General features: G+C 32.4%; 1 protein-coding gene across 1 annotated transcript in view; it reads left to right on the top strand.

Annotated features, from left to right (window-relative positions):
- Positions 1-15,724, top strand: part of KPNA5 (karyopherin subunit alpha 5) — a 46,521-nt gene extending 30,797 nt beyond the window's left edge. Inside the window, exons 10-14 of the mRNA XM_058566398.1 lie at positions 1,408-1,486; positions 3,071-3,196; positions 4,135-4,262; positions 6,873-7,051; positions 11,710-15,724. Coding sequence (XP_058422381.1) covers positions 1,408-1,486; positions 3,071-3,196; positions 4,135-4,262; positions 6,873-7,051; positions 11,710-11,897 — 700 coding nt within the window. The 3' untranslated portion in view covers positions 11,898-15,724. The remainder of the gene's footprint in view (positions 1-1,407; positions 1,487-3,070; positions 3,197-4,134; positions 4,263-6,872; positions 7,052-11,709) is intronic.
- The last annotated feature ends 5,568 nt before the right edge of the window (positions 15,725-21,292 follow it).

Below are 21,292 nucleotides of genomic sequence, written 5' to 3'. Positions count from 1 at the left end.
TTTATTATCTTCCTTCCTTTCTTCTTTCATCAGAAAGCTATTAGGTAGGCCCAAACAAGATGGATTGCACAAAGAAGAGAGGTCTAATAAGGAGTTGTGGCCCCAGTGTGAGGACAGCATCAGAGGAGGGTGGGCAGGCAGGTCCAATGCGGCGATCAGGGCCCAAGCCTGAGGATGGCACCCACTAGAGCGGAGCAGACAAGCCGGCTACAGCAAAGAGTTGGAGCCAACACACTACAGGACAGCAGCATAGCTGGATCAGAAGATTGGCCATTTATATGGCCATGATGATAATAGAAACCAGTTTCTTATTCTCAGAGAATGGAGATATAAATATGGAAGAGAGGAAAGCCAGAACAATCTTGTAGTATTAGATTAGAATTAAAGGTATCAATGTGAACTCATGGCTTTCAACGTAAAGAAATAGATAGACTTAGAAATAAATATGTATGTGAATGTGTGTGTGTATGTGTGTGTGTCTGTCTTAAAGGGCCTGGGAGCAGAGACACATCTATACTAATAAGCTGAACACACTGAGTGCCCAAATCTTGTTTTTTAAATACCACTCTCCATTAAAAGGAAACCAGGCTTCTTAGAGAAATGGCTGATTCCAGGACTGGGACTGAGAAAAAATAAGATGAACCCAAAAATTAATAAGTCCTCAACAAATGGAGAAATGTCAAAAGGACACAGAAGCCTACTTGAAGGGGGCTGCTTACTGTTCAAACCTAGGATGATTTGAGCATTGAAATAAATTACAGTAATATTTTACAACTTATTGAATAAAATAGCGATCCATGAGTCCACACTAAAATAAGCAGATCGATCAAGCGGTAGATAAGGCACACAGTTGGAATTGATAGTATTAGAAAATCATCATTGGCAACAATACTAATATTAGTAATTCAGACAATAATCATCAAAAGATGCTAAAACTAGTAGTGAAAGTGGGTTAAGGAATGGGATTTTACATAGTTTAAAAGTATTTCCTCAAAAAATATTAATTATAAAGGGAAAAACAGTAATGCTCAAGTGGAGAATTCTGGCAGACACCATCTTAATTAAGTGACCAGAGTTCAGCATCACTGATATGGACAAAACAGGTACCATATGCTAGCCAATACTATGTGATGAAAAGACTATATAGCATTTGTGATATCAGCTAAAAGTATATAATTTGTGTCTTAATCATGAGGAAACATTGGACAAAACCAAATAACTGACTTGTGATTGTCAAAAATGTCAAGATCATGAAAATTAAGAAAGACTATACTACGATAATTAGTGAAACTTGAGTGGGATCTCTGGTTAAAGAATATATGGGAATTTTTTGTACTATTTTTGAAAATTTTCTACAAATTTAAAATTCTTATATAGTATGTAAGCTCATGTTTTTATTATTTTTAGGCACAATGATTATAAAGTTGTATCACCTGCATTAAGAGCAGTTGGTAATATTGTGACTGGTGATGATATTCAAACACAGGTGAGTTCAGACTTTAATATGATAAATTATTTAACGTAATGGACTTTAAGAAGTTTATCATGTTTCATACCCTTGATTACATATTAATTAAGACTTTAGCATTACCATAATTATACAAGCATCTATAATGTGACAGTAAGCATATTCTTGATAATAAGTGATTAACCTCAGATACATTCATGTGAAAACACTATCCTAGACCTATATCAGTCTAAAGAAGTACAAGATAGGAGTTCAGTTTTTGAGGGATTTATAGTTCAATTGGGGAGAAAATATACATTAAAACAAAGCAAATTTTACCCAAGATAGTATATGTTTGCTGTGAGCAGATTGGTCAGTAAATGCTATAAAATTTTTAAAAAGAATTCATTGTGCTGAGAAATCTTTGTAGATTTCATAAACAAGTTAGAACTAAAGCTAGATCTTAAAAGTAAAGAAGAATTTAAATAGACTGGAAGAGATTTATGTGACCATAGGTACAGAGGCAGATATGTGTTTTAGAGACATTAGACTTGACTGGAAAAGAAACTGTTAGTGAGAAGGTGATTGATTATAAATAGGTTAGAAGTGGGGGTGAAAATGGGAGGGCTTTTTATAGTAGATTGAAGAGTGAGATTATGGGAATAGAAGGAAGGATAGCAAGGAAACATTTCCCAGATTGGTAATTAACTGTGTGTTTGTGTGTGTCTTTCTCTGTTTGTCTTTTGGAGGATGGTGAGATATCAAAAAAAGGTATAATGTCAAGACTGACTTCAGATCTGGGGTACAGTCTTTCTTGAAGATAGAAACTTAAACTCTGTAACACATTATCCTTTGCCGCCATAAAGTAAACATTTTATTCTTTCAGTTTTAATCTTTTAAAGTCCTATTTAGTTATTAAAGTTAATTCATAGTAATTGATAGTTATTAATTTAAAATAGCTCTTTAAATGAAAATGCCCTTCTAAGCACACTGTTTTCAGCAGAATTTCGGTGCACTGCTTCATACGTTCTTCACCAAGTAAATTTAATGTGAATCATTGTGGCTATTTTGCAAATAGGAACATAATTAATCTTGCCATGAAATCAAGAATGTAAAGGGACAAAGCAGAATATACTTTTTACAAAAGAAAAGTGAATCAGTAAAAAAATTTGATGAAACAAATAGACTTATTCTACACGTTAACGTTTCTTAACAGTTATGGAATTAGGTACTTTAAACTATTTGTTATGTTTTTTTTTTATCAATTCATTTGGAAAAACTAGGTTAGATCGTGACCAGTCACTAAATCTCTCTTCAAATAGTTATATCAGGTGAACTCTGAGTGCATTTGTAAACTTGAGGGACACACCTCTGAGTGTCCTGCTTATTCGTGTTTTGGTGGATTGAGAACAGGGCACTTCATTACACCAACGTTAGACAAGTTTTGGCAAAGTGGGAGATTAGAAGACGTTAAGTGCCCAAGTTTTACTTTGAGAGGAATTACTTTTTTCTTAATTTAGTCTTTCAGAATGGTTTTTGGATTTCTAAATAATTCGTTAGTATATTTTTGTATAGTTTATTTGCTATAAAACTTTCTGTTCCCATTTCTAACTTTTGTTTTAGGTAATTTTGAATTGCTCTGCATTGCCCTGTCTCTTACACTTATTGAGTAGCCAAAAGGAGTCAATTAGAAAAGAATCCTGCTGGACTGTTTCTAACATCACTGCTGGAAATAGAGCTCAGATTCAGGTAAATACCTTTCAGATCTGAGAATAGAACTGGAAGATCTCAGAATTCAGTTTGGACAAAAATCAGCATTTTATCAGTGATGTTTTTTAGTGAGTTACTGAAAAAGATTTAAAAAAAAGATTCTTGCCAAATATTTTAAAGAACATGGCCTTTTCTCCTCTAAAATAATAACATTTACTTGTAGTATTCTAGTGAGGAATAGCAATTACATGTATATAATTGCCCAGAATAGTGCCTGACACATAATGGTTAGTCTCTAAAAGGGGATTGATTTTCATTAGTTTTAAATAAGTTAGGCAATGATCTTCCTCTCACAGATTTTAAATAATGATTTATTAGGGTCCTGTCAAGCTCCTTGAGCTGGTAATTACCTAACCATTTTGATCTGTCATCTGCCTTGTGCTTTATCAGCTTTAAAATGTATGTTCTGGGTGCCGGCCCCGTGGCTTAGTGGTTAAGTGTGCGCGCTCCGCTACTGGCGGCCCGGGTTCGGATCCCAGGTGCTCACCGACGCACTGCTTGTCCGGCCATGCTGAGGCCGCGTCCCACATACAGCAACTAGAAGGATGTGCAACTATGACATACAACTATCTGCTGGGGCTTTGGGGAGAAAAAGGAAAAAAAAAAGGAGGAGGATTGGCAATAGATGTTAGCTCAGGGCCGGTCTTCCTCAGCAAAAAGGCGAGGATTAGCATGGATGTTAGCTCAGGGCTGATCTTCCTGGGGGGGAGAAATAAATTTATATTCTGCTAATATATTCTCTAGTCTTAAAAGGAAAGTATATGAAAGTTTGTTGATAGATTAGAAATAAAATATTTCCAAAGGTATTTCCAAAAAGCCTGATATTTTAAAGCCATTGAGTTTCAAGATTCCTCTACTTACTGATATTTTTAAAATAATATTTGCATTGCTTATTCTATATCATTTTTCCTCCTCAGGCTGTTATAGATGCAAATATTTTTCCTGTTTTGATTGAGGTTCTTCAGAAAGCGGAGTTTCGCACCAGAAAAGAAGCAGCTTGGGCTATAACTAATGCAACATCAGGAGGCACTCCAGAACAAATAAGGTGTGATAACAGATTTTTTTAAATTGTTTTTTAAATGTAAATGGGAGAAAATTTGAAATAATACTTATTTTTTTTGTTGATGAAACTAAAATATTGTTTCTAAGTCAGCTTAAGAAGTATTTCTAATGTGAAATGATGGTGTTTGTTATATCAGTTATATCATTCATTCACAGTGGTTTATTTTTTTCATTTAACGTATAATTAACATCATTCTCCTGGGCAGACTATTAATAAAAAATCAGAGATTAAAAATCTGAAAAAGGAACAATTTATGTTAATTTGAAAAATGTACGATCAAGGACATTATTTTTTAGACCATTAAAATCACATAAATGTCACTTTATTATATGGAAGTAACTAATAAATTTGAGTATCCACTTATCTAAAATAAAATTAAAATAGACATTTGTTTATATAGTGATGTTCTCCTATTTGGTTGTTAGCCTTGGCTGTGGATAGTATCTTACTTTTATTTTTCTATACTAGTATTTTTTTTTCTTTTTTATGATAGCTTTTTGAATCTAGGCCTTTTGTTGTTTATTTACTTGTTCTTTTACTAACAACCTAAATAGTAGGTACATAGGCTCTGAAGTCAGCCTGCTTTCAAATCCTACTCCTTTGGTAAAAGTTGTGTGACCTTGACAAAGTCATTTAACCTTTCTCATCCACGGTTTCTTCATTTTTTAAATGGATTCAATAATGGATAGTATCTTATGGTAGTATCTTGACACTTAAATGCAGTTTATACATGTAAAGTGCTTAGTATGGTGCCTAAACATTAAGTTCTCAACTAAGATTAGCTGCTATTATTATTTGTAATCATCATAATTTTTATTATCAGTATTGCTTCCTAAGTCTATCTTGTGCTTTATTCTTTTTTCCCCTATAGCAGAGTTCCACTTTGCACTTCTATAAAAGCCTGACTTCCACCAGAATCTTCTTGGTCAGAGGATCCCTCCATGAAACTCAGGATTTTTTAGGTTTATTGAAGTGACTATTTAGGAAGTATTTTGCAATGAATATTTGATTTATTTCTTAATTTATGAATCAAGAGGTCAGGCTACTATGCTATTTTACAAATCACTTAGAAGATTTTGAAATCTACCTATTGTGAGATCATTGTCTATTATTGCCTTCATTTGTACTGTTATCTTGCTCTCTCAGATTCATATAGCTCTATGTTGATAACACCTGTCTCCGCTTTTTACTTTCCATTCCACATCTCTGCTTTCAACAATATTTCCATTTCATTTGTTTCGTGAATACAAGCAGTAACAAAACAAGATCTTTTCTTTGTTCTGGCTTGTTTTTTTTTTAATACTCATGTTACTTTTATCTGCTTTGGGGCCCAAAGTTTCTTCACCTAAAAACAGTTGTACTTTTTAAATTTATTTTCATCATGTTTATTGCGTGTATTATTCCTTAAATTTATTAGTATGAATCAAGTGTCCAAACTAGGATCATTATTTTTCTAACCATTTTCACCATTGCATTAACTCCACATATATGGGAAGAGGTCTTCTTGATCTCAGGTTAGGTTCAGCGTGGATACCACTAATATTTATTGACTATCTAATATTGCCAGTTGTTGTGCTAAGTCATTGCAGTTATTGAGTGCCAATAGTGTATTAGGTACTTTCGTGTATTTCATCTCCTTTAACCTCATAACTCTATAAGATAGTTATTCATTCAACAAATATATTTGATCAATTACAGTGAAGTATATATGGGAAGTGAGTGTTGCAGTGAAGGCATGTACATTTTTTTAAAAAAAGGGATGGAAACTAACTTTTATTGAATGCCTACTGTATTCTCACAGCAACCTTCTGAGGTTGGTACTATTATTATCCCCATTTTAAGGTGGGGAAACTGAGGCACAAAGCAGTTACTCAAGGTCACACAACTAATAAGGAGTGGACTTGGGACTTGGAACCATGCAGTCTGGCTTCAGAGCATGTTTTTTTAATACTTAATATGGAGTTTTTGCTAAGTGAACAAATCAGTTACTTTATTTACATTATAGAGAATGGAAAAAGAGCTAATGGAAAAGGACAAAGCATTAAGAAATGAGTGGAGTAATTTTTGTGAACATTATTTATTAAAATTATTTGTAACATGGCCTATTTGTAACAGCAGATGTTTCTGAACATTAGCTCTGATTATTTTTGTGGGAAATTTCCTAAAGTTTGATTTAGATCTCCCTTCTCCCTCTTTATTTCTGCCTACTCCCAGGTGACCCCTATGTGTATACATAGGCTCATCTTTAAAAAAGAAAAAGCAAAACACCTTGACCCCACTATTCTTAGTGCTCATATGCCATGCAAAAACAGGCCCAAGTACCAATTTGCTTGTGTATGTATTTTTGTAATAAATGCAATACCACTTATTAGTAATTATGTTAAATTATGAGAACAAGAGAGTAAAAAAATTTTCAGGTTCCTGTGCAAATTTAAATGTTTTTAATGTTTGAGTTTGTATAAGAATACTTTTCTTGTTTATATAACATTTCACTATGAAGAATATTTTCATGTCATTGCTATAAATAATATTTATTTAAGTCATTTTAAATGTTTTTTTCCCCTCACTTTCCTTTTTCAAATTACTCTGAAGGTATTTGGTAGCCTTAGGCTGCATTAAACCACTTTGTGACCTTTTGACTGTTATGGACTCTAAAATAGTCCAAGTGGCTTTAAATGGACTTGAAAATATTTTACGTCTTGGAGAACAAGAATCTAAGCAGAATGGAATAGGCATTAATCCATACTGCGCTCTCATTGAAGAAGCATATGGTAAGCAGTCAGTTAAAAATTTATAATTACAGTCAATTCTTTTTTTAATTGAGATATAATTGACATATGGCATTATATTGGTCACAGGTGTACAACATAATGATTCAATGTTTGTATATACTGTGAAATGATCACCCCAATAACAAGTTAACGACCATCAACCTTACATAGTTATAAAACTTTTTTTTTCTTGTGATAACTTTTAAGATTTACTCTCTTAGCAATGCTCAAATATATAGTACAGTATTATTAACCATAGTCACCTTGCTCTACATTACATCACCATGACTTATTTAGTTTATAAATAAAATAAATTTGTTTGTACAAATTGTAAGTTTGTACCTTTAGACCCCCTTCACCCATTTCACTCACGCCCACTCTGCCTCTGGCAACCACCAATCTGTTCTCTTGGTTTTGTTTTTGTTTTTTAGATTTGACACATAAGTGAGATCATAGGGTATTTGTCTTTCTCTGTCTCACTTATTTCATTTAGCATAATGCCCTCAAGGTCCATCTGTGTCACAAATGGCAGGATTTCCTTCTTTTTTATGGCCAAATAATATTTCATGGTATAATATACATACACCATATATTCTTTATCCATTCATCCCTCAGTGGACCCTTAGGTTGTTTCCATGCCTTAGCTATTGTAAATAATCCTGCAGTGAACATGGTGGTACATATATCTTTTGAAGTTAGTGACTTTGTTTCCTTCCGATATATACGCAAAAGTGGAATTGCTGGATCATATGGTAGTTCTGTTTTTAATTTTGGGGGGAGCCTCTATACTGTTTTCCATAGTGGCTGCATCAATGTACATTTCCACAAATAGTGTGCAAGGGTTCTCTCTTCCCCACATCCTCGCCAACACTTACTATCTTTCATCTTTTTGATGACAGTCATTCTAACAGGTGTCAGGTGATATCTTATTGTGCTTTTGATTTGCATTTCCCTGATGAATAGTGATGCTAAACACCTTTCCCTATAACTCTTGGCCATTTGTATGTCTTCTTTGGAAAAATGTGTATTCAGATCCTCTGCCCATTTTTTAATTGGATTGTTTATTTTTGCTATTGAGTTGTATGAGTTCTTTATATATTTTGGATATTAATTCCTTATCAGGTATGTGATTTGCAAATATTTTCTCCCATTCTGTAGGTTGCCTTTTCATTTTTTGATGGTTTCCTTTACTGTAAAGAAACTTTTTAGTTTGATGTAGTCCCATTTGTTTATTTATTTTTGCTTTTGTTTCATTTGCTTTTTGGGTCATATCCAAAAAAATTATTGCAAAAACCAATATCAGGGAGCTTAATGCCTATGTTTTCTTTAGGAGTTTTATGGTTTCAGGTCTTACATTCAAATCTTTTTAATCCATTTTGAGTTGATTTTTGTGTATAGTGTAAGATAGTGGTCCAGTTTCATTCTTTTTATTTGCTGAGGAAGATTCTCCCTGAGCTGACATCTGTTGCCAATCTTCCTCTTTTTTTGCTTAAGGACTATTAGCCCTGAGCTAACATACGTGGCAGTCTTCCTCTATTTTTTGTATGTGGGTCGCGGTCACAGCATGGCTGTCAAGTGGTGTAGGTCCATGCCCAGATCTGAACGCATGAACCCAGGCCACGGAAGTGGAGCGCACCAAACTTAACCGCTATGCCATGGGGCCAACCCCAGTTTCATTTTTTGCATATGGCTGTCTAGTTTTCCCAACACCATTTATTGACAAGACTATCCTTTCTCCTTTGTATATTCTTTGATCATTTGTCATAAATTAATTGGCCATATATGCGTGGGTTTATTTCTGGACACTTAATTCTGTTCCATTGATCTATGTGTCTCTTCGTATGCCAATACCATGTGGTTTTGTACTTAACTTTGTAATATAATTTGAAATCAGGGAGCATGATGCCTCCAGCTTTGGTCTTTTTTCTCAAGATAGCTTTGACTATTTAGGGTCTTTTGTGGTTCCATACAAATTTTGGGATTGTTTGTTCTATTTCTGTGAAAGATGCCATTGGAATTTTAATAGAGATTGCATTGAATCTGTAGATTGCTGTGGGTAGTTTGGATATTTTAACAATATTAACTCTTCCAATCCATGAGCACAGAATATCTTTCGATTTTATTTATGTCTTCTTCAGTTTCTTGCATCATAGTTTTCAGTGTACAGGTCTTTCACTTCCTTGGTTAAATTTATTCCTAGGTATTTTATTCTTTTTGATACAATTGTAAATGGGATTGTCTTCTTAATTTCTCTTTCTGATAGTTCATTATTAGTGTATAGAAATGCAACTGATTTTTGTATGTTGGTTTTGTATCCTGCAACTTCACTGAATTTGTTTATTAGTTCTAACAGTTTTTTGGTGGAGTCTTTAGAGTTTTCTATATATGATATCATGCAGTCTGCAAGTAGTGACAGTTTTACTTCTTCCTTTCTTAATTGAATGTCTTTTCTTTCTTTTTCTTGCCTAATTGCTCTGGCTAGGACTTCTATGTTGAATAAAAGTGGTAAGAGTGAGCATTGTTGTCTTGTTTCTAATCTTAAATGAAAAGCTTTCAGCTTTCCAGGTTGAGTATGATGTTAGCTGTGGGCTTGTCATTATGACCTTCATTATGTTGAGGGATATTCCCTCTATACTCACTTTGTTGAGAGTTAGTCCATTCTTAATTATCTGCCAAAGGCATTTTTCCCCTCTAATTCCATAAAAATGTTTTGTTGTAAAAGCAGTATAATAGTTAAAAAATGTTTGTTAAAAGTTACCCTTGATTCTATTACCTTAACAATTTATTTTCATTATTTGCCTTTCTTTACATTATCCTTATGCACAAATACTTTACATCGATATAATTGCAGTGCATGTGTAGTTTTATGTTCTACCTTCTAACATTTTGGAGAAATTATACATTTCTACATAATTTTTATGATTTGTAGTAAAATCATAATGTTATATTGAGCGAATATTGCATGCCATTCTAGCCATATTGAGTAGTTTTATCCATACTCTTGTAGTTGACCATTAGTTTGTTTCCAATTTGTTTACCACTTAACATATGCCAAAATAAGTATCTTTCTGAATATAAATTTTTAGGAATGCTACTGCTGAGGCTTGGGCACAAACTTCTTTTTAAACTTTTGATATGTTTTATCATTTTGTTTTCCAACGAATGGCATATTACTTGACAGTGTCACTAGCATTGTATGAATCTACTCCACAGTCTCTTACTTGTTTTGTTTATTTAGCACATGTAAAATGGTATCACCAAATTGCTTTTATGTGTTTTTGACTTATTTCTTGTAGAAGGTTGTGTTTTCCATGTGTTAATGTATTTCTTCATCTGAATTGAATATTTATTGTACTTTGTCCAGTTACCTATTTGACTCTTAAAAATTTGAATTAATTTTATTTTATAGTTGTTTATTTTAGTTTGGCTTTTCTCCCATTCCTTTTTACCTTTTTATTTTAATAAGACAAACTGTGTTCATTTATATGTAATAAATGACTCAATCTAACCTTCTGTTCCTTCAAAGTTTACAGTTATTGCCCCCACAGAGATTTGATGAAAATTAATGTTTTTTATTGGCTAGATTTTTCTGATTGGTTTCTTAAAACATTTAACTTAACTCACATCAGTTTATTTTAGGATAAGGCATGAATCTAAGTTGATTTTTTTTCCTTTTAATATATTTCCATTAAATATTCACTTTTCTGTCTTTATTAAGTCCTATTATGTTATATGGTTGATTCAAGTTTTTATTTATTATTTTTAAACCAAGCCTGGGATATCACTTTGCCTTGCCTTTATTTCAAATTATATAATGTCACTGGTTAAGATGTTATATAAATACAAGATATTAATCACTGATTTAAGAATATTTCCTTACTACTGTCGTTGTTTTGAGCCCATACTAGAGTTTGGGCTATTCTGCTATTGTACATAGATATGACCACTTTGCTTATTCTTCCTATCCTATAGTAATATAATTGAAGACGTTTATCTGTAATTAAATGAAAAATACTTTCAGCATCAGTCAGACTTGTGTAGATTATTTTCTTGTAAGCAGTAAAATAGAGTGCTATAGATTATCTCCTTATACTTTCAAAATGAGCTTTTTCTGTTTCACTTATAGATTGTACTTTTTGTAAATTATAGAGTAGCTATATTGGATTTGCAAATATACTCATTTATTCCATATTGATACCCTCTGGCTCATTCTATGAGAGAATGTGTGTGTATTAGTTTGCTTGCGTTTTAGTTTGTTCATTAGTTTTTTTTTGTTTCTTTCCCTTGTTGTGATTATTAGTTAGCATATTTACTCTGGAAAGTACTTGTGGAGTTACATAATCTAAAACTGTCATTTTAAAATTGAGAAACTAAAGTACAGAAGAACCAAACTTATTTGGGCAAAATCACACATCTAGCAGGATTGAGTCTATGATCTTCTTACTCCCAGGCGTGTGCTACTTCCTCGTACCACACTGCCCCTACTCTCATTCTTGCAGTATAAGGTATAAGTGTTGGCTATCAGTGTGTGCAAAAATTAGATAAAAATAACAATCCCATTGCTGATAGACTGGTGGATGCTGTTGATTATTTTGATTTAAATATATGTTGAAACTTGAGTAAGAATTTTGTTTATATGTCTATGCTTTGTATAATAGGTCTGGATAAAATTGAATTTCTACAAAGTCATGAAAATCAGGAAATATACCAAAAGGCTTTTGATCTGATTGAACATTACTTTGGTGTAGAAGAAGACGACCCCAGCATTGCACCTCAGGTGGATGAAAACCAACAACAGTTTGTATTTCAGCAGCAGGAAGCACCAATGGAAGGGTTTCAACTTTAACTTGGTAGGAGAAATATTAATAGCTAAAAAGGGTCGCTTCAGATATCTTCTCTGTTGCAGTGTCAGTAGGAATGTTTGATGTGTTTTTATGTAGAACAGAAAAGAAAGAAGTTGATGCACTTTTAAAAAGCAAAACAAAAGTTTCCATTCAGATGCAACCTTTCGTTATAGTTTTGTTTTTATTTTGGTGTGCCTGTATTTATGTCTTTTACTGTTTTATCTATTTTTTTGTATCTATTTGTGAGCAATTAAATAGATTATGTGAAATTATTTAATATTTTAAGCTTGAAAAGGAGAACTTTGGTAAAGTATTAGATAACGGTTCTGAATTTTTTCTAGCACTCTTGGAAACTGCACATTAGCAGTACAGCTATTGATAATTGCATTTTGGCAGTAAGTCTGACATGCCCAATCTCTACTAAATCTACCTCTATCTTGAAGCAAAAACAAAACAAAAAAGCTTCAGAAGCATGAAATAGTGTAAAAGCTAAATTAGAAGGTGAAAATATTTATTACCTTAAATTATAAATCACTGTGCTGTAGGTTATACTTTGCAAAAAAAAAAAAATGACAACAGAAAACCTGTAAAATTTATTTATAAAACATAGAAGAAATACTGTACTGATAATCAATTAAAATGTGGCAATTGTGAAGAGAGAAGCTGTTCTTCATGTTGAACACATTAAAATGATTACACAACGTTTAAATATTTGTGTTTTTAACTTATAAATGCTATTATATTAGTATATTTTGTATTTCAACCAAATATGCTACCATTTTTGAAATAGTTTTATTATTTTTTCACTCTTCATTTTAAAAAGCATCATGATAGAGATGCCATTATGAATCTAAAGTAGTGCTGTATAGCAAAAAATACTGTAATTCTGTCTCTGATTTTTTCAGAGCAGTAATTGAAAAGTTTCACTTTCTTCTTATAATGAACTTAGGTACTTGAATGGCAAAATTATCCTGAAGAAATCACCATGTTATATGTTAAATTTTATTAAATGTACTTAAACAATGTTTGGACCCTAAAGGATGATATTAATGAAAATTGTTAAGGATTCTTTAATATGATTGAAATCTATACAGTCATGCTCCGCATAACAACGTTTTGGTCAATGATGGACTGCATATACGACAGTGGTTCCATAAGTACCATACAGCCTAGGTGTGTAGTAGGCTATACCATATAGATTTGTGTAAATACACCCTACAATGTTCGCACAACTACAAAATCGCCAAACAACACGGTTCTCAGAACATATCCCTGTCGTTCAGCAACGCATGACTGTATTAGGAATTTTTGGTTTTGTTAATACTCAGAGGATCATACTGCTGCTTGTTACCATTGTATTAAATTACATTTGTATCAGATTGGTCAATATAATGTGTGTATTTTATGTATTAACAGCAAAAACCTCTTCAAACTGTGAAACTTTAAAAAAAAGTTTCAATAGAAAAATTATGTATATATTTATTTACAGATACATGTATATTCATGTGTCTATGTGTTATTTTCACAGTACTATACTTGGTAGAGTTTTCTAAGCAGATATGGTACTGTTGAACTCAGTCTTTTCATTTATACTTATATGCAGGCTATTTACATTTCCAGTTATATACCTAAAATACTTATTTAAAGTTAGTTTACAACTGTTTTAAGATGGGAACTAAAGCATTTTTGATATGATTCATAGTCTATTCTGTAAAGAAAGATTTCATTTATGATAGCATAATGTTTCTGCTGGAAATCAGAGGCATGTTACAAGAAGAAAATGTATATAGGAGTACTTTTAAATAATATGACACTTTGTCAATTATATATCATGAAACGAAGCTTTTGGCAAGACACTTAAAGCCTACAGCGATAAAATACAGGTTTAAATGGTGTCCATAATGCTGACTGCATATGCCAAACCTCTTTTATATTGTTAAGTAGAGGATTGTGTCTGTGCCCTTTTTATTGTAGTGGAAGTTATGAAGGTTAGTATACAGTTTTTCTTTTGCATTATGTATATTCAAAAGAACAGGGTAGTTATATTAAAGATTACCAAATTGATGGTGAATTTATCAGATAAATGCTTTTTTGTGGTGCAGATGGTTCTGAGTATCAGGTGACAGGGTATTCCACTCTTTGTAATCAATTGAACTTGATAATGCAGCATAATTCATAAACTAACCAGCTGTGCCTGCTTTTATTTTGAGGACCCTGTAGTCACATTAATGAATCTCTAAGCCAAGTCTTTCAAACAAAATAGTTCTTATAGAAGGAAAAATAATATGTGTGTGTGTGTACCCATACACACATAAAGAATGACCTTTGAGGGGAGAATTTTTAAATTTTTGCCAGTAAAACAGACATTATATCTCTAAGTACAGAATATGACCATATTTTAAGCATTTAAATATAAAATTATATTTAATTTCTTGGATCTGTTAGTTGGGTAATTAATTTGATTAGATTTAAATGCAAGGAGTATATTTATTAGTTGGGGCTAGCTGTTGGTGTGGTGATGACTTTATTGAACCAAGACTAGCAAATATTTTCTTCTTAAAAACGTTTTTTTAAATATGACCACTCTTTTCAAATGTGCTATTTAAAATGCTCCAAAATGTATTTTCGTTAATCTTCACTGACCCTTGTGAAAAAATTTTTTTTAACTTGCTTTCCTAAGATTTATTACATTTAAATCCAAGAGAAACTGCCAAAAAAAAAAAAATTAAAACACATTGTAAAGAGGAATGCAGGCAACATTAATGCAAAAATCGAGAAAATACTTGAAAGAGTTCTTTTCATTTATTTAATTAAATTCGGTGTTTTGTCTGAATTTGAATTTTTACTAGTTAATCTATGCAATTATGCTTACTTATTTTATATTTGTAAGTACTTGACTCTCTGGCCTGGTTTTTTTACTATAAGGTTTATTTTGAAAGATTTTTCTGGAACTTAACTTTTAGTGTCATTTTGTTCACTTACTGGTAGCACCAGAACAAGAAAGCAAAAAAAAAAAAAAAGGTAATGAAATCTGCTGGCACGGAAATAACATATCAGTTGGTAACTGTAAAACCTGTTTGCAGTTAAAGGTTGACTTGTTGGATAAATGACTAAAAAAAGCATTACCTTTGCCTTCCTATTTTTTCTTCTCTTAAAAGGAGCATTATGGAAAAAGTAACTATAAAACCAAGTCTTAGTGGAGTTTTCTTGCTGTTATAAATTCAGCAATCTACTGGCTGCTTTGTGAAACTGTGAAATCAAAGTAATTGTTGTTAACCTTTACTCAGTTCATAATATTACTGTTTTCTGAAATGTGACATATTAGGAGGCAATATGATAGGGCTCTAAAAGGATAATGCATCTTTAAATTCTGATTGGGGAGTGGGGCGAGGGAAGGATATTCTACCTAATTAAATTAACCAACATTTGAGCAGTATGCAATATTATGAAATGTTACAGCACTATATTAAAAATAATAAAATACTATTTTACAATTGGATTTATATAAATGTGTCTATTTCATTTGTGATTGTATATTTCTAACGGAGCAAAAACAGATGCCCTCATCAATTAAAATTCCACCCACTTTCTAAAATCAGTAAGATTTTTGTTTGTAGTGTATCAGATAAAGCAGTATGTTGCTTTTACTTTAGAACTTATATATTCTGCTATAATGGGAAACATGTCTAATTTATCTTCATATCTCAAGCCTTGGCAATTAGTGGATAGTCACGTTTTAAATTGAGATTATTTTTTTCTTTTTGGTTATTTTAATGCAATATAATGCACTTATTTAAGGAGTGAAGTTTTAAGCCTAATAGAAATTGGAGGGAATGTCTGATTTAACTTTCTTAATGTACTCTGGAACCCAAGTAACCAAGCCTAGGCCCCCCCAGCCTAGTGTTTTTGTTTTTGTTTTTTCTTGTTTAGCTACCATGTTTTCTGCTTTGGCTGGCTTCATTTCCTTCAGTATTTGAAACTATGTTAGTCACAGAGTAGTGAAAGTAATTGGATCAGTTATCTTTAGAGTACCTTGCTCTGAGTCTAGGCAGTCTGCAACTGTAGTGGCAAATGAATTCTTGAAAATACAATGTACAGGTCAGACAATAAGACTTAAATATGCAGTGGAGTTCCCTTCCCAGAAGTCCCTAATTACACCTTTTAATGATGTGTTTGCTCAATTTTCTATATGTTCTTTAATGTTCTTTCCTTTCATATTTGAACTGTTGACTAGTTAAGTTCAGTGAGCACGTGAGTCCCCACTTTTAATCCATCTAATGATTTTTTGTTTGTTTCAATAGTTTAAGTTTTAGGAGATATATACATTGCATCATTATTAATAGCACTTTAACATTTCAATTTTCCACTCTGTTATGAAATAAAAATTTCAAATAATTGCACTGACAAGCGCTGCTGTACAGCACCACCAGAACTGCAATTTTGGTTAGGGACAACCCTACCAAGTAAAGAACTTGAAATCCTCAGTAGCTAATGCACCAACATTTAAATTTGGAAACAGCGGGCAATTTAGGGAATTTATTGTGTAATGTCCAAAAGTGCCTGTTATTTAAAAATTGAATGTTTTAAACTTTTGGACAATTTCAGGTTTGAGGGATCCTTCCTGTTCCCTTTCAGTTACATTAACCTGTTTTTAGAACTATTATCTAAAACAGCATGGCAAAATTTAATATACTCTTTATTTAGGCTTTCAACATGACTCACTATTTTCTAAGCATTCAATCTTTTAAATTATTATAAAGTATACACAAAGAGAATAATGTATAAGACGACAATTTGAATAATAAAATGAACACTTATGTATTCACCACCCAGCTTAATAAATTATTATCAGTCAGTCCCTTGTAACCATTACTCTGGATTTTATTAATAATTCCTGTGCTTTTCCTCATTATTTTATCTCACGTGTATGTATGCCTAAAATATATAGCTTCACTTGTCTGTTTTTGAAATGTATAAAATGTAATATTTAATATGTTCTGTGATTTTTTTTAGCTCAATGTTAACATTTTTTGAGATTCATTCATATTGATGCATATATCTGTGGGTCATTTTCTTAGCTGTATACTATTCCATTTTGTGACTACATCATGATATCTGGCAAGGTGAGTCTTCTATCTTATTCTTCAAGACTGTCTTGACTCTTTGCATTTCCACATAAATGTAGAAGCCACTTGTCAAATTCCATGAAAAGCCTCAGAGATTTTGGATGAAATTATATTTAATCTGTAGGACAATTTTGGAGGAATTAACATCTTAATGATACTCTTTCCATAAACAAGTTATAGCTCACCATTTATTTAGATCTTCCTTACTGTATTTCAACAAAATTTTACAATTTTCTTCATAAAGATTATTCACATCTTTTACATTTACTCCAAGGTAGGATGCTTATGTTTTTCATTATTGTAAACAATATATTTTATTACCTAAAATTTTCCAAATTGTTGCTGGGGTATAGAAATGTAATTGATTTTTGTATATTATTCATATCTAACAGCCTTGCTAAATTAATTTCAACTTGTAGATGATTTGGGTTTTCTTTGTAGATAATAATATTAACTGAATAGTGGCATTTATTTCAAATCCTTATTTCTTTTTCTTTATTGCTTAGGTAGGATCTCCAGTACAATATTGATTAGAAGTGATAATGGCAGGCATTTTAAATTTCTTCCTGATTTAAAAAGAAATGCTTTTAATGTTTCACCATTGAATATAATATAGTAGGTACAGTTGATCTTGATTATTTGCAGATTCTGTATTATCAAATTTGCCTACTTCCCAAAATCATTACTCAGGGCATTGTCATGGTTATTTGTGGACATTGTGCAGAGTGGTGAAAAATTGCAGTCACCCAGGGCACGTGTTCCCAGCTGAGGTTGAACAGGCAATGCTCTTCCTTTCTTGTTTTAACTCTCATACTGATAACTATCTTTTGTGATCTGTTTAGGGCTACAATTTTTTTTTTCCTTTTCGTTGGTGATTTTGCTGTTTAAAGTGGCCCCCACGTGTAGTGCTGAAGTGCTGTCTAGTGCTCCAAAATGCAAGAAGGCTGTGATGTTTCTTAACAGAAAATACATATGTTAGCTAGGCTTCATTTAGGCATGAGTTATAGTTCTGTAGGCTGTGAGTTCAACATTAATGAATCAAAAATATATATAAGGTGTCTTCAAACAGAAACATGTAAAATAAGTTATATATTGATTGGTTGACAAAAATGTGACCAGAGGTTCACAGGAACCTAACCCTTCATTTCCCCTAGGAGCAATAATAGTTCAGTATTTGCTAGTTCAGCATTTGCAGCAACTTTATAGAACATAACTACCCTGAATAATAAAAATCAACTGTATTTTTGTAGGTAACTTTTATCAGATTAAAAAAGTACTCTTTTATTCCAGTTTACTATAACATTTTTATTTTGTTTTGTTTTTAACCTGAATGGAGTTGAAATTCATCCATTGTTTTTTCTGCATCATGAATAAGCATATAGTTTTCCACCTTTAAAGTGTTGAAAAATAGGCTTTTCAGCATTGAACCCATTTTAAGATATACCCAATGTGCCACTTATCATTTTATTGCTTTAAGCTCCAAATGCACTCTTCATCAACCTACTTTGTCATATTGGCACTGGACCCTGTAAACAGTTCTCCTTTGCCAGGTGGCATGATATGAAGCTTTGTCAGTAGAAGGCATTGGAGGGACTTTGAAGGAGGAAGAGTTTTCTCGACCTATTCCTAGTGTGCTTTTCTCTCTTTTTGCTCCTGTGATGCTCAGTCATTATGCAGAAGACTCAGTGGGGCTCACCCCAGTGTAGTTTCAGTGGCATCTCTGCAAGCAGCTTCATGGTAAGGTTTCATTGGCACCTCCAATCAGCTTCCCAGCAAGTTCAATGACATTTCCATGGGCAGCTCACTGGCGAGTTACCCCAGTGACCCATCTGGTTTTCTAACGTTGTATAGGCACCCATTTGGTGGCTTCTCAGCAAGTCTCACTGCCTTCCAGAGAGCCTCACAGGCACCCCAGTAGGCAACTTCTCAGTGAAGTTAAGCAGCACCTTGCAGGTAACTTTCAGGGAGTCCTCCCAGCACCCCTGAGAGCAGCTTCCTGGTGAGTATTGTTGGCACCCCGGGGGACAGTTTTCTGCTTGCCAGCCTCAGCCTGGGACACACCAAAGAACTTTTCTGTCATCCAGTCAATGCTACACACCAACAGGGTCTGAATCTCAGCCTTGGAGGAGGGGACTGTCTTCTAAATTTGTTCCTTCCTTGGATGCTCATTTTGTCTCAGAGGCAGCGGCTATTCCCTACATTTGCTATTCCTGTTATTTATCAGACTTCTTTTTATCTCTTAGTAAATCCCTTATTACTAATCTTTTCACATTAAACTTTCCCTGTTCAAATAACTGTCATTTTTGTCTTCTGACTGGATCCTGACTGATATACCAACATAGTCGTGATGTATATACTTTTTGTATGTTGCTGTCTTTGGTTTGCTAATGTAATATTTTTCTTGTAGGATTCTTGGTGCATATTATTTATAATAAATGAGCTTAGCATATAATTTTCCATTTTTATACTGACCTTTCAGATATGAGAGACATGCTTTCTTTTTAAAAAAAATTTTACTGAGATATAATTCACATGCATACCACACAATTCACTCAAAAGTGTACAATTCAGTGGTTTCAGTGGTTTCTATAGTCACAGAAATCAAACTGTCACCACAGTCAATTATAGAACATTTTTATTTTGTGACTGGCTTCGTTCATTAGTATAATGTTTTCAGTGTTCATCCATGTTGTAGCATATATCAGTATTTCATTTTTATTATGAATATTTCATTGTAGATATGACACATTTTATTCATTCATCAGTTCATTCATTCATTGATGGGCATTCAGGTTGTTTCCACATTTTGAGGAAATGAATGAATTGACCTCTTTTTCAAATGACTTTCTTTGGTAATATTCTTTGCTCTGGAATCTACCTTGTCTGATATTCATATAGCCACCGCTACTTATTTTGACATGTGTTAGCACGGTATGTCTTTTCCATCCTTTTACTTTTAATCAGTTTGCTTCTTTATAAAGTGGATTTTTTGTAGGCAACAAATGGGTCTTGCTTTTATATTCTGACAATCTCTATTTTAATTGAAGTGTTTAAATCATTAACAATTACTGTGATTATTGATTTAATTTAGATCTGCCATTTTGCTTTTTGTCTCATTTTTTTGTCTTCTTTTTCATCATTTTCTGCCTAGTTTTAGATTAACTAAGTATTTTTTATGACTCCATTTTATCTACTTTGTTCACTTATTAGCTATAACTCTGTTTTTTATTGGTTGTTTTGGGCTTAAAACAGGCATTTTTAACTTAGTCTACTCTCAGGTAATATAAAAGCATATTACATATAACACTGCACTTTCCTTCTGAGCACTTGAAACGTGGCTAATGCCACTGAAAAACTGAAGTTTTAGTATTTCATTTCAATTAATTTAAATTAAAATTAAAAACTGATAACTTTACTCAGTTATTAGAAAACCTAAATATATTTGGAACAAGTATGGGAATCTTTTTTTTATTATAAATTTTATGAAATCTAAAGATAGACCAAGTATTTTCAATCAAGATTTAGCCTTTGAGTTGAGATGTAAACTGTACATTGGGTTTCAAAGATGTATAGAGGAAAATAATGTAAAATATCTTATTAATAATTTTTATATTATGATTACTTGCTGAAATAATATTTTGGACATATTGGATTAATAAAATGTTCTATTAAATTTAATTTCACTGATTATTTTTAATTTTTAACATGACTATTAGAAAATTGTAAATTATATATGTGGCATGATTTTTCTATTCAACACTGGTATAAGAAGCTTAATACTTCCATTTTCTCCCTCTCTGCCTTTAAGCTATTGTTGTCCTACATTTTACTTCTACATATGTTATAAACTCCAAAATACATTTTAAAATTTTTCTCTTTAAATAGTCAATTATTTTTAAAAGAGGTTTAAAAAAATTATAAAGTTTTTTATATTTGCCTACATAGTAATCATCTCTAGTGCTCTTCAATTCTCTGTATATCTAGATTTCTATCTGGTATCATTTTCCTTCTGCAAGAAGGACTTTAATATTTTTGTATTGTAAGTTTGCTAGTGATGAATTTTGCCAGCTTTTGAATGCCTGAATAAGTCTTTATTTCACCTTCATTTCTGAAATATATTTTTACTGGGTATAGAATTCTACATACATTTTGTTCTTTCAAGATGTTGCTCCACTGTCTTCTGACTTGCCTTCTTTCTGACAGGAGTTTTGCTGTCATTCTTATCTTCGTTCCTTTGTATGTGATGTTAATTTTTTCTCTGGCTGCCTTTA

Source organism: Diceros bicornis, chromosome 23 (genome assembly GCF_020826845.1).
Source record: "Diceros bicornis minor isolate mBicDic1 chromosome 23, mDicBic1.mat.cur, whole genome shotgun sequence".
Lineage (NCBI taxonomy): Eukaryota > Metazoa > Chordata > Mammalia > Perissodactyla > Rhinocerotidae > Diceros > Diceros bicornis.
The sequence above is the reverse complement of the archived record's forward strand: the minus strand, read 5'-3'. Positions and strand labels throughout refer to the sequence as shown.